Source organism: Narcine bancroftii, chromosome 7 (genome assembly GCF_036971445.1).
Source record: "Narcine bancroftii isolate sNarBan1 chromosome 7, sNarBan1.hap1, whole genome shotgun sequence".
Taxonomy (NCBI): Eukaryota; Metazoa; Chordata; class Chondrichthyes; order Torpediniformes; family Narcinidae; genus Narcine; species Narcine bancroftii.
Window position 1 is genome coordinate 197,629,965 of NC_091475.1, and position 14,973 is coordinate 197,644,937.

Below are 14,973 nucleotides of genomic sequence, written 5' to 3' on the forward strand. Positions count from 1 at the left end.
ACCGGTGCGCAGAATTGCAAGTGCTGTTTCACCAAGGCTTTTATATGTTTGGAATAACAGGTTTTGTTCTCAAATCCTCTTGCACAAAATGTCTTCCTGATTGAAAATGTACACGCCAGTTCATCAAGCAATGACTTGATCAGATCCATCCAAACTCCAGACTTTTGATCTTTTCACATTACATTTCATGCACGATTTCAGCCTTTCAAGTAATATTGTAATCAAGTGATACTAGACAACACAAAAAAAAATGACATAAAGAGTAACTCACCTTGGAGCCTTTCAATCCTCCAAGCTGGTCTTTATCATTTAGACCCCACACAAACACTTTAGTTCTAATTGTTGCTGAGGATTCTAAGCCAGATGTTTTCTTTCTTACAAGGCTAGGAAAGATGCAAACTATAATTATTTTCATGTGAACATCATGCAGGGATAATACTTCTGGTCTTCCTTCGGGATTTAAATAGCGATAAATCATAATGGTTCTTAAATATAACTGCACATGAACCACAGTCGGAAAACTATAATGAGACATCAAGATGCAGAGATTTAAGCACGTGGATCTGATTTTACAATTCAATGTTATTTCTCAGGATGGTGAACTTTTTAAAATTTAGAGATACAGCCCTCTGGCGCACAAACTTGCACCAGACACATATACCCATGTGACCAATTAATCTCCTAACATCATCTTTGGAATGTGGGAGGAAACTGAAGCACCTGGAGGAAACCTACGCAGGCACAGGGATTCACTGGTGCTTTAAAAGTGTTCTGCTAACTGTCACCCTGACTGCAAAGAATAAATAAAAAGACACATAGATATGAAAAGAGCTGCCATGTTTATCGAGGACATCAAATGAGGCCAACATCAACAAATATACACAGGTACAGATCAAATATGAACATCGATTTACTCTGGAAATATGAAAATGGCAATGTCATTTCAAAGTAGTGACTGGTAAGAAGTTCTACAACACTAATCCTCCTTTTGTATTTAGCTATTCATAAACTCTACAAAGCACCACCCCAACACAATCATATTTGGTAAAATTGATAGAGGTACATGGAATGTCAGAAAAACAACCTTGGGACCCACCACACAAAAGATAAGTTCCTTTTCATTACTGTTAGCTTTTTCTTTCTCTCTGCTGTATTTTACAGATAAGAAGCTTACCGCAAGTCACAAATTTAATATTTCTACTAATTTCCTTCACGTTTTCACACTTCAACTCTGAGGAGGTTATAATGTGGCAAATCCATTGACTTATACTGGTGCATGAGCACATATAGATGTAACTTTCAATTCAGGATTCATCAATTTTCTTGTGCTTCAGACAAAAGTCAACACAGAGCATTTCACAAAAATGTTGAATGAGAGGGCAAGACAGAATTGATCTGTAAATACCAGTCATATCTAAATGCCCACATTTGTAATGCAAAGTATTCAATAAGAGCAAAGAAAAAAGAAACTACAAATACTGTAATCTAGCCAGGGCATCACCTTTCTTTCTTTCCCCTGTGTTTCCTCTTTTATTTTTAAATTTGGACATACTGCTTGTGTTGCCCAATTACACCCAATTGACCTAGGGTGAGAGGAAACCGGAGGAAACCCTCGCAGTCATTGGGAGAACGTACAAACTCCTGTCAGCCAGTGCCAGATTCAATTCCCTTGTTTCTTTCCCTTCTCTACCTCCAACCTCACTCTACTCCCACAAAGTCCCCTGTACGCACGCCATCGCCCTCTTATCTGGTTCCACTTGACACCTTCATTTCTGATGAGATTCCATAAATGTAGCCCTTTGTTCCCTCCACTTACCACCTCCCAGCTTCTGTCACCATCTCCATATTTCCTTCCACCTGCTGACTCAATCTTCCAATCAACCCTGCCTCACCTGAATCCACCCATCGCCTCCCATCTCTTGCCCCTTCCTCCCCTCACCTCTTTATACTGATCACCTTCCCTCTGCTCTCAGTCCAGATGAAGGGTCTCGACCCAAAATGTCACACATTTCTTTCCAGCCACAAATACTGCCTGATCCGCCGAGTTCTTCCAGCTGTTAGTTTTCACTGTTACCCTTTAATTCAATCATTTGACAATGAAAGCAGAACTACACCTCCAACTGTATAAGATTGTAACTGCTACTCCAGATATATCTCTTCACCCTCCTTTCCTCTAGTTCCCTCTCTGTGGTTTTTCCATGTATTAATTTTCCCGGCATAATCACACAGAACGAAGCAGAGTAGGGGGTAAGATCAGCACAATACTGTTACAGGTTTGAATCTGATGCATCCTTGTAGATGCAGTCTACAAGGAGTTTATACGTTCTCCTCTCATCCAAGGTCAATTGGGTGGCACAGGCTTGTGGGCCAAAAGGGCCTATTATCGTGCTGTATGTCTACATCTTAAAATAAAGGAAACACAAGGGAAAGATGGCTACATAAAAATAAAACAATATTAGGAGCTGCCAATTCAGAGAAGTTTTCAAGAAAGAAAATCTGAATAAAAAGGGATCCGAGGATTGCCTTTCAAAACAACTTCGAAGAAAATAATGAATGACTTGCATTAAAAAAGTGTTTCGATCTGCCTATAATTCACTCCATTCATTTGTGCTTCCAGTACCTTCCAGTGTGGCTTTTATCCTCGTCCTCTTCTTCATTGTCCGAAGCAAGAAAAGGGAAGTTCGCCGCAAGGTCCTCTTCCTCTGCTCGGATACGCCCCATGATGCTCAAGCCATGGATTTTGCAATCAATACCAGAACTTCTGCATTGTTTGATAGCTATTTCAATGTACCTGTGCTGTTGAAAAAAGTGAAACTTGGTTCAAAAAAAGTGGTCCATATTTTCAAAGAAAAAATCTTTAGAGCAAATCACTTTCTGGAGTTGCAGAAAACGCTTGCCTTGTTTACTTTGGACAGGGACACCAGAAGAGAAGCAGAATGCAGGAGATCCTAAACCATATTAGGTTTTAAATCATTGATGAAATTTCAAGTTATTCATAAAACACTTTAGAGCAGTGGTTCTCAACCTTTTTCTTTCCACTCGCATACCACTTTAAGTGATCCCAATGCCATCAGTGCCCTGTGATTAGTAAGGGATTGCTTAAGGTGGTCTGTGGGTGGGAAAGGAAGGTTGAGAATCGATGCTCTAGACCCAATTGTTACTGAAATATTTTGCTTGAGAAAAATTGCCATTCCCCCATTTCCTTTTGAGTTTTGAAACTGTGCACATAACGAGTCAATTAGGTACGATTAAAACAATGGTTTTCAAACTTTTTCTTTCCACCCACATATACCACCTTAAGCAATCCCTTACTTTATCACAGAGCACCAGTGGCATAGGGAATACTTAAAGTGGTTGGTATGTGTGTGGAAATAAAAAGGTTGAGAACAACCGCTTTAAAGCAATTCTGTGAGAAAGCATACCACCAGATATTCTAAAGTGACTTTCTAGACAGGCTAACGAACTGAAGGTAACATTTGTTGAAGACAGAGTCATGACCTTGAGATGGGTATAAAGACGAACTATAACATGCACTAGAATCACAGAGTTTTTGTTTTACTTTGCAATTGCTAACAAAGCATAAGAGATAAAAGTACTAAATTGTAGCCACTGAAAACGCAGAGGTGGTTGATGAAAGTGAAATAAAAACACACACAGTTGCAGGTAAATCAGAACTCGTTTACTCAAGTGACGCGCATATGCTTTTAAAACACCGAACCACACTCGCCACGTCACGACATTATGACTACCGTGCCAGTTTGCTAGACTTCTGGGAATTGTAGTCTATCTATAGTGCTGCTACACCCCACCCCCTCTCCCCCAGAACCAGCACTGTCACCTGGTAGCTTTTTGGGAGGTCGACCCCTGTGTCGGACAGCTAGCTGTTGAATAGGGGCAGTTTTGAGCCTGTCAATTGTGAATGACAGAGGCTGCCCAGCAATGTCCAAGATGCAGGTTGACCTCGTTTCTCTTATCACCCTGTATGGTCCCTTGTATGGGGGCTGCAAGGGCTGTCCATGTGCTCCTCTACGTACAAATGTGTATTCGCAGTCCTTCAGTTAATGTGGTACAAAAGAAACAGGTTTTCCATGTGATGATGGCAGTGGTACAAAGGGTAATTTGCCTACGGTATACCTTAGTCTGCTCAGCAGCTCATTGGGATCTTCATCTTTACTGAACAAATTCCCTTGGGATCACCAAAGGTGTGCTATGTACAAGCTCCATAGACGAACTGTGAAGTTCCTTTTTGGAGTTGTCCTAACCGTAACCCTAGCCCACGATAATTCATCTGCTCACTTGGGACCGTCCAAGCAGGCCATTAAGGCTGATTTAAGGTGATGATGGAATCGTTCAACCATCCCGTTGGACTGCCGGTGATAGGCACTTGTATGATGAAGTCTTGAGCTGAGTAGCCAAGATAAGTCCTCTGTCAAAAGTGTGGTGCGCTGGTAGGCCAAAGCGAGCCACCCAGGAATTAAGGAAGGCTCATGCACAAGAGTCTGAAGAAGCATCCGCCATGGGGACTGCCTCAGGCCATCTAGTAAACCTATTGATCACCGTGAAAAGATATCTTTGAAAGATATGGACATTAGGATCTAGATGCTTCTTTTACTGTTAAAGAAGTGATGGAAGCATTTCGATCTATACCTGGTGGGAAGCCTCCAGGAGATGACGGTTTTACTTCTGAATTTTACAAAGAATTTCATGATTTATTAATTCCTTTATCGATGGATGTATTGAAACAGGCGACAGAGACTGAATCTTTTCTGGATTCCTTTTCTAAAGCAATTAGTACTATTATTCTTACGAAGGATAGGGATCCTTTAAAAGCAGGATCTTATCGACCCATTTCTTTATTGAATGTAGATTATAATATTGTTGCCATGGTTCTGGCTAATGAACTAGCTAAATATTTACCAGATTTAATTCATGTAGATCAAGTGGGTTTTATTAAAAATCGATATTCAGCAGACAATATTGTAAAGTTGATTTCTTTAATTAATATTTCTCGGGAGCAATCTGACCAACCAATGGTAATTTCTCTCAATGCAGAAAAGGCCTTTGATAAAGTGGAATGGAGTTTTTTGTTTAAAGTTTTGGATAAGTTTAATGTTGGGCCTTTTTTTACTGGTTGGCTTTATATAAAAGTCCCACTGCTAGAGTTGTGACAAATGGACAGGTATCTTCACCTTTTGTATTATCTAGATCAACTAGGCAAGGCTGTCCATTGCCACCAGCTCTATTTGCATTGATTATTGAACCTTTGGCTCAGATGATTAGACAAGATAGTAATATTAAAAGTATTAAGGCGAAAGCTGATGAATATAAAATAAATTTGTTTGCAGATGACGTTTTGATATATTTAACACAACCTTTGAAACCTTTGGGGAGTCTGCACCATAGATTGGAGCAGTACAGTGAAGTATCGGGTTAGGAAAAGAGTGAAATTATGCCTTTGGCTGAAATGGATTATTTGCTTTGTTGGCATATTGTTAAATTTAAATGGTCGGATCGGATTAAGTACTTGGGTATTACGATAGATAGTAATTATAATCACTTATATGAATTGAATTATTTATCTTTATTGTCTAAAATTAAATATGATTCGAATCAGTGGAAAGATTTACCTATAACATTAATAGGATGTGTTAATTGTCTTAAAATTAGTACCTTTCCTCGAATTCAATATCTTTTTCAATCTATTCCCTGCAAGATTCCTCAAAAAAATTTTTAAGGATCTGAATGCTTTGGTGAGAAGGTTTTTTTTAGAAAGGTAAAATGGTCAGGATGTCACTACAGAAATTAACTTGGAAGTATGCATTAGGAGGGTTGGAACTTCCTAATTTTCAGAATTATTATGAATCGGCACAGTTAAAGTTTATTAACAGGATGTTTGAAGTGGATAAACTTTTGATATGGGGTAATATTGAATTACCTCAGATTGGCGAGAAGTCTATTTATAGATGGAATTCTCAGTTATTAAATGATTATAATTTTCCTGTGTTGAAACATTTGATGGAATCATGGACTAAAAAATTTAAATATCAAGGTAAAATTTCAGCTAAAACTCCTTTGTTTCAAAGTAAGCTTTTTCCTTTTACACTTTATAATCAACTTCTGAAGTTGTGGGATCAGAAAGGAATTAAATTAGTAGAAAATTGTTATGAAGCAGGATATTTTATTTCATTCCAAAGAATGAAAGAGAAATATGAAATATTTTCGAATACTTTTTTCTCTTACTATCAAGTTATAGCACTATTGTTGGATAATTTGGGGCGTACATTACAGCTGCCTAGGCAGTCTAAATTTGAAATTTTACTTATTGATGGTGGTAAGAAAGGATTTATATCTGAGATGTATGCTTTATTGCAGAATAAAATGCTTAAGCCAGATGTTTATATATCTGAACTAAAATGGAGAAAAGATTTGCCCATATCGGTTTCTCAGGACGATTGGATGAATTTATTGGAGGATAGTATGACTAAAATTGTAAATGTAAGGTATAGATTGGTTTATTATAATTTTCTTCATCAGTTATATTTAACTCCAGAGAAATTAAGGTTATACAAGTTTCTCTCTTCAGATTGATGTTTCAGATGTCATAAGGAAGTTGGCTCTTTTTTACATTCTACTTGGTTATGTGAGATGGTGAAACCTTTTTGGAGTAGATTTAAGGAACTTTTAGACGTTGTTTTTAAATTGAAAAGTTCACTTAACCCTTTGGTATTTTTATTGGGTTATATTAAGAAATTAAGCTTGGAGTTAAAATTAAATACATTTCAAATTGCTTTTTTTTGAGATTGGCTCTAGCTGTGGCTAGAAAATGTCTGGCAATTACTTGGTAAAAAGAGGCTAATTTGGAAATGAGATCTTGTCTTCCGTTGGAAAAGGTAACATATAATTTAGGTAATAATTATTCTTTTTTTGTTAAAACCTGGAGCCTGTATTTGGAATATATGGGGTTCAATTATTAATCTTCTTCCCACGCATTGATGGTGTTGCTCCGAACCATGGCAAATAATTGAAGAGTGTTATGTTAATTGATCTCCTTTTCTTTTGGCGTAGTTTAGAGGGGGATTGAGAGGGTGGGTGGGTTAAGGTAGGGGGGTGGGGGTGTAAGTGGTAAAAATATCATGTATGTTTTATTTGTTTGTATTTTTATTGTATTTAATTTATCATGATTAATAAATACAATTTTCAACGGTACATCGTTCCCTGAAGGTAGAAACTCATGTGAATAGGGTGGTGAAGAAGGCTTTTAGTATGCTGGCCTTTATCAATCATTGCATGGAATATAGGAGTTGGGAGGTGATGTTGAGACTGTATAAGACGTTGGTGCGGCCTAATTTGGAGTTCTGTGTGCATTTCTGGTCGCCTAATTATAGGAAGGATATAAACAGAGTGGAGAGAGTGTAGTGAAGATTTACCAGAATGTTACCTGGGTTTAAGCATCTAGAGTACAGGGAGAGATTGGGCAGATTAGGTCTTTATTCTTTGGAGCGTAGAAAGTTGAGAGAGGATTTGATAGAGGAATTTAAGATTATGAAAGGGATAGACAGAGTGGATGTGGATAGACTATTTCTGTTAAGAGTAGGAGAGATTGAAACAAGAGGACGTAAGTTAAGAGTTAAAGGGCAGAGGTTTAGAGGTAACATGAGGGGGAACTTCTTTACTCAGAGAGTGGTAGCGGTGTGGAACGAGCTTCTGGGAGAAATAATGGCGGCAGAGTCAATTTTATTATTTAAGAAAAAGCTGGACAGGTATATGGATGAGAAGAAGGTGGAGGGTTATGGTCATTGTGCAGGGAGGTGGGACTAGAGAGGAGTGTTTGGTTCGGTGCGGACTAGAAGGGCCTAATGGCCTGTTTTCGTGCTGTAATTGTTATGTTAATGCAAGGTAAAGGTTGAATCTAACTCGTTTTTCTCAAAACACAAATGTTTTCCATTTATTTGGCTCTTTTAGATTAAAAATGAACTGCCCCAAGATATTTCTTTGAGCCATGATCCAGAGAGTTTTTCACTGAACTAGATTACCAGAACTGCCAAAGATGTAAATGACAAGTGTAGTGATCAGTTTCATCTTCATTCTTCTTTGAAATGCTTATTATAAAATCCAACTTTTTACCTTCCCTGAATTAAGATCATTAATTATAATGGCAACACAAATTTCCTCAACATCCAGCAACTCTTTTATTTCTACTTTAACAGTAGACGCTGGAAAGTAAAAGAATAAACTCCATTCTTTTCAAGAAATTGTGTAAGCAGATTAAAAACACAGAAAACGTGTACCTCCACACATTCGTTCAGAAGCATTACAACAGTATCAGTCGGCGTGATGTTGATCGTCTTTAGCTCGATAAGATTATCTAACGAGTTCCCCCCTGAAATAAGAATCAAGGTTGAACAAATCATCTTCTCCAGGCAAAATAAAATCTAGCAAATTCCCTGGTTTCCTCCCAGAGTTTAATTGGGTATCCGAAAGGTCCTGTTACCGTGCTGTATGTCTAAATTTTAAATTTAAATGCAGTAGTTCACTCAACTTACCAGACACCACAACCAACGACGGCATATAACTACTATCAACAGGATCCACAACCATCTTTAGTCTATGAACAAGGACATCTGGAAAGATCTCCAACCGAATCCAGTGCTGGTAAAATAACAAAATGAAGTTAAGATCTGTCCACTAAACTAAAATCCTGAACTGATTACAATATTTCACATGAAAATATTTCCCTAAAAATGAAACTGAAATTTAAAGTCCAAATTACAAAACACAAAAATGTAATTCACATAAATAAAATTCTATAAAAAGCCATAAGGCAGAGGACTGAAATTAAGCCATTCCGCCCACCTTGTCTGCTCCGCCATTCCATCAATGCCGATTTTACTATACTTTTCAACCCCATTCTCTTGCCTTCTCCCGTTACCCTTTATTCCATTCCTAATCAAAAACCATCTTAAATATACACCATGATAGCTGTCTACAGCATCAAATTCTGTAGATTTGGCACCTTCTAGGTAAAGAAATTTTTCCTCGTCTCTGTTCCAAAAGGACATTCTTTTATTCTGAAGCTGTGCCCTCTGGTCACAGACTACCCCACCATAAGAAACATTATCTTCATTTACACTCCATCCAGACATTTCAGTATTCGATAGGTTTCAATGAGATCACCTGTTATTACTCTAAACTCCAAAGAGTACAGTCTCAGAGACAAAGTTTCTTCATATGATGACCCTTTCATTCCAAGGATTATTCTCATAAACTTCCTCTGGACCTTCTCCAATGCCAACACATCCTTACCTGTAAATTGACCACAGAACACTATAGCATAGAAAAAAAGGCCCCTTTTGGCCCTTGTAGTCTGTGCCGAACCATTTTCTTTGCCTAGTCCCACTGACCTACACCCAGTCCATGGCCCTTCACATCTCTTGCAACAGGCCGTTCAGCCCTTCTATTCAGTACCAAAACATTATTTCACTAGTCCCACTGGCCTGCACCCATTCCATAAATAGAAACCTGTTTAACCTTTTCCTGTAACTCAGTTCCTGAAGTCCAGGCAACATCCTAGTAAATCTTCTCTCCACTCTTTCTACCCTATTGATATCTTTCTTGTAGTTAGGTGACCAAAACTGCACACAATACTCCAAATTTGGCCTCACCAAATGTCTTATACAAATTTGCCACAACATCCCAGCTCCTAGACTCAATACTTTGATTTAGGAAGGCCAATATGCCTAATGCTCTCTTTACAACCCTATCCACATATGACACCATTTTCATGGAATTATAAATCTGTTTTCCAGGACCCTCTGTTCTACCGCACTCCTCAGTGCCCTACCATTCACCCTAATCACCCTTTCTTGGTTTGTCCTTCCAAAATGCAATCACTCACACTTCTCTGCATTAAATTCCATCTGCCATTTTTCAGCCCATTTTTCCAGCTGGTCCAGATCCCTCTCCAAGCTTTGAAAGCCTTTCTCACTGTCCACAACGCCTCCAATCTTAGTGTCCTCTGCAAACTTGCTGATCCATTTTATCACATTATCATCCAGATCATAGCTATAGATGACAAACAACAATGGTCCCGGCATCAATCTCTGAGGCACACCACTAGTCATGGGCCTCCAGTCTGAGGAGCAATCATCCACCATTACTGTCTGGCTTCTCCCATCCAGCCATTGTCAAATCCAGTTCACTACTTCACCATGAATACCTCACGTCTGATCCTTCCTGACCAACCTCCCAGATGGGACCTTGTCAAAAGCCTCACTTTATTCCATGTAGACAACATCCACAGCCTTTCCTTCATCTACTTTCCTGGTAACCTCCTCAAAAAACTTTACAAGATTTGTTAAACACGACTTACCACGCAAAAAGCCATGTTAACTAGTCCGAATCAGTTTCTCGCTATCCAATATCCAATCTCTTAGAACACCTTACAATAATTTACCTACTACTGATGTCAGGTTCACCATCTTATAATTTCCAGAGTTACTTTTGGAGCTTTTTAAAAAAAAAACAACAGAACAATGTGAGCTACCCTTCAATCCTCCTGCACCACACCTTAAAATGGCTAAGGACATTTTAAATATTTCAGCCAAAGCCCCTGCAATTTCTACACTAGCCTCCCTCAAAGTCCAAAGGAATATCATGTCAGGCCCTGGGGATTTATCCACCCTTATTTGCTTTAAGACAGCAAGCACCTCCTCTTCTTTAATCTGTATAGGTTACATGACTGATTGTTTTCCTTACTTCACTCTGCCGGTTTCCTGAGTGAATGCCGATGAAAAAAATACCATAAGATCTCCCCCATCTCTTTTGACTCCATACAAAGCCGACCACCCTGATCTTCAAGGGGACCAATTTTGTCCCTTGCTAATCTTTTGCTCTAATATATCTACAGAGACCCTGAGAATTTTCCTTTATATTGTCTGCCAAAGCAACCTCTTTTTTTCCCTTCCTGATTTCTTTCTTGAGGTTTATGTTGTATTGTTTATTCTCCTTACATACTCCCCAAGTACCTCATTTGCTCCTTGTGCCTTTACCTTCTTTACATCTCTCTCTTTGTCCGAACCAGATACCCAATATCCTTCAAAAACTAAGGTTCCCTATGCTTGCAGTCTTAGCCTTTAATCCTGAAAGGAACATACAAACTCTATACTCACAAAATTTCACCTTTGAAGGTTCTCCATTTACCTCACATAATCTTACCTGAAAACAACTTATCCCAATCCATGCATTCTAGATCCTTTCTCATTTCCTCAAAATCAGCCTTTCTCCAATTTAGAATCTCATCCCAAGGCCCAGACCTATCCTTCTCCATAATTAACTTGAAACTAATGGCATTATAACCCTTTCGGGAATCTTTCATGAAAGTCCCTCTGCACCTCCGATTTCGAAACTCTTGGCCAGTTTTGAAAAAGGTCAACGCTTTTATTTGTTCCACCAAAATATATGATGATGTGCTTCTCTACCCTCTACTCCATCTGCCATTTTCTTGTCCAATCTCCTAACCTGTCCAAGTCTTTCTCCAGACTCAGTGCCTCCTCTTGACCACGTGCCCTTCCTCCTATCTTAATATCCTCCGCCACAAAGCCATCAATTCTATCAGTTCATATATTGTTTATGGGCTATTGCGAACAAAGCATCCATGAGCTTCAGTTATGCGCAGAACATTAATCTCAACTCAAACATGCATCTAGTCTTACCTTTGCTATTCAATTGGCTAAAGAGGAATAATCCATTTCCTCCTTGAAAGCAGACATTTTAAAAATCAGACTAGTAGCATGAGAATACCACTCAATTTCACACTCTTATAATCTTTCTACCCATGTATTGCATTTAATTTCATTCAAAAATCTGTTGTGCTTTACTCATTATTCAGAACAATTCAGAAATCAGCACCTCCTCCTCAAAACGGGAATCTGATACATTCAAGAATACGGTGCAGCGCTTAGCACAACGCTGTTGCAGTGCAACGCTGTTACAGCGCTAGTGACCGGTGTTCGAATCCGGCGCTGTCTGAAAGGAGTGTCTGCATGGATTTCTCCCCAGGTGCTCCAGCTTCCACCATTCAAAACATACTGGAGCTGTAGGTCAATATGGGTGCAATTGGGCAGCATGGGTTCATGGGCCGAAAGGACCTGTTACTGTCCCCTATGTCTAAATTTTTTTTTTAATTAAACTAATTCATGAACAGGATTCTTCATTTGCTTTGATTTTACTTTCCTCTGTCACTGTGGAAGTTTATGTAAACTTAAAGAACCTTGGACGTTAAGGAGTATAGCATATGAGATTTATCTACATCATATTTGGGGGTTGAAAGCAACTCCGTACTTTCCCTCTCAAGGTGGTATAAAAATTGGTCCCAAATTCACGTAACATCCCAAAATCTAGCCTGAGACACTGCAAGCATCAAGATGCCGGATCCGAAGACCACCAGTGCAGTCCATTTCTTAATTGAATTTTATAAGAATGAAAATCCATTAGAATCATCAAGACGACTTGATTGTGTTCAAGTTTACATTCATGTTTCTATTATCTGACTAAACACACATACAACCAGATGAAACAATGTTTCTCCAGACCATGGTGCACACATAAACACAACGTGCATTGTGTTGAATGCGCTGTATAAATAAACTACTACATAATATATTTTTCATACAGAACATAATAATCACATACATATAAAAAATATATTCTTATTTATATTAACAGATTAAAAAGGTACCAAACGAAGCTAACTGAGAGTTGAACTCTAGGCATTTGATTGAGGGCTTCACTGAAACCAAAGGTTGTGCAAACTCATCAAATCAATTATTTCTCATTTACCTTTCCTTGTGAGCCTGATGACTGCCAACACTGCCCAGAGCCATCAATTAGGCGGGAAGCTTGACTGACAGAAGAGGAGACTCCAAAGTTCTTGACAACTCTTGACCAATCATCCAACAACATCCCTCTCTGACAACTGTATCGCTTCTTTTGTTGCTTTCCCGAACGCCCAGTAAATACAGGTGATTGCCCTATAAATCAATGGTGAAATTATTATCAAAACTCTGATGTATAGATGGAAATACAATAAAAACATTTCACACAGATCTTTCAAACTCGAAATGGAAGCCAATGCACAAAATTGAAGAATTATAAAAGAAACATAATTAAAAGTTTAATCCTGGCACCTACTTAAAGTTCAAGTACTAAGAGAATAGCAAATATTTTTTTTTAATCTAAGGATTACAATATTTGGCTCTCTTTAAACAATTATTTTCACTAATAACCTACTTTTTCAGACTAAAATCAAATTATTACTTCATTGTTGTGATATTCAAAATTCCTTTTATTGTCACGTACAGAATATGCAATATTACACATAATTGCCTTTTGCCTGCCAAAAGGCAAAGAGTCGCCATTATATCGTTTGGCACCCTTACAATACGAGAAAAAAAAAATCAATGAGTCCCTTCAGAGATACTGAGTGTCCATGGATTCACCTCCAGCGCTCCAGATCCAACATCTTGGACACAGACCCGTGGTTGCAGGATTTTAGTTTAAAAACACCATTGGCTCCTCAAACAGGCCATTCCTCCATTTTAGAATTAATAGGCATTGTCATGTCAGCCTGGCCTGTTGAGCTGTAATTGGGAAGTTAATGCAGTGTTACTTAGTTTGAATTGCATCTCACCTGGTTCATTAATTCTCCCAAAGGTATGTCTTGAATTGTGTTTTCTAGACTTGAAACAGTTTTCACAATAATCAAAATCATCACAGTTTCTACATTTGAACCTGGGCCCATTCATGGGAAACATCTGACAGCCATCACACCTGTTGAAGGCAAATAAATAAGTCTAATTCATCAAATTGCATTTAAAAATACAAAATGTACCTATTCTTCCAATCTCTTAATCAGGAACCTAATTCAACTACAAAATCAAACTCTGTGCTCAATTAAAATGATTGAACCAAGGGCACTGCTATTTAATGTGCTTTTCAAACGTCATGAGGTAAGAAGGGTTTCATTTTATTTGGTAAAAATGTATAGGTCGGCACAACTGAGGGCCAAAGTGCCTGTACTGTAATGTTCTAAGTTCCATGTCACAGAAGCAGGGAATTCTCTCCACTCCTAGATAAAAAAAAGCTACAAGAGACTTGAAATACAGAGCCCTGCATGTTTGGGGCAAATACATTTTTCCCATTATTTACCCCTGTACTCTACAGTTTTAAATAGGTAATCAAACAATTCACATGTAATTAAAGTGCACAATCCAGATTATATTCCAAATCATTTGTATACACGAAGAAATTACAGCACTTTTTGTACATCGTCCCCTCATTTCAGAGCACCTATATGTTTGGGATATTTGGCTTCACAGGTGTTTGTGAGTACCCAGATATGTTTAATTGCTTCATTGGTGCAGGTTTTAGAGAGCTTGGCTTGCTTCAAATCACCTTTGAAGTTGTCATTTTTCAATACGAGGACCAGAGTTATTCCAAACTGTTGATTTTAGTGATCTTAAGATTTGGGTGATGTCTCTTAATGTTTTATTCTTGCTTTTCCAGCTTCAAAATAGCTTATCTGACTTTCACTGGCACAACTCTACTCCTCATGTTGTGAAAATGGCAACTGCAGACTCAAAAGGTGATCAAAAGCTTGGAAGCAAGCCCAGCTCTCTTATACCTGCACCAATGAAGCAATTAAACATACCTGGGAACTCTCAAACACCTGTGAAGCCAAATGTCCCGAACATTATGGTGCCCTGAAGTGAGGGGACGATATATGAAAAGTGCTATAATTTCTACATGGTCAAATCAATATGTATACAAATAACCTTGAATAAAACCTGGAAGGTGCACTTTAATTATGTGAATTGTTTGATTACAAATTTAAAACTGTGGGGTATGGAGCCAATAAAAGAAAAAAAAGTGTCTTTGTCCCAAACATTATGGAGGGAACTGTATTCTTGAAACTGG

At 38.3% G+C, this 14,973-nt stretch overlaps 1 protein-coding gene across 7 annotated transcripts in view; it reads right to left on the reverse strand.

Moving 5' to 3' along the window:
* Positions 1-14,973, reverse strand: part of herc2 (HECT and RLD domain containing E3 ubiquitin protein ligase 2) — a 217,185-nt gene that overhangs the window by 61,102 nt on the left and 141,110 nt on the right. For all 7 annotated transcript variants that reach the window (XR_011342331.1, XM_069891912.1, XM_069891911.1 and 4 more), the window contains 6 exons: positions 13,688-13,827; positions 12,838-13,028; positions 8,544-8,649; positions 8,289-8,380; positions 2,621-2,796; positions 272-383 (listed from right to left, as the gene is read on the reverse strand). Coding sequence is in view for 6 of the 7 variants with exons in the window: in XM_069891912.1 (XP_069748013.1) it covers positions 272-383; positions 2,621-2,796; positions 8,289-8,380; positions 8,544-8,649; positions 12,838-13,028; positions 13,688-13,827 (817 nt within the window). In the remaining variant the exon portion in view is untranslated. The remainder of the gene's footprint in view (positions 1-271; positions 384-2,620; positions 2,797-8,288; positions 8,381-8,543; positions 8,650-12,837; positions 13,029-13,687; positions 13,828-14,973) is intronic.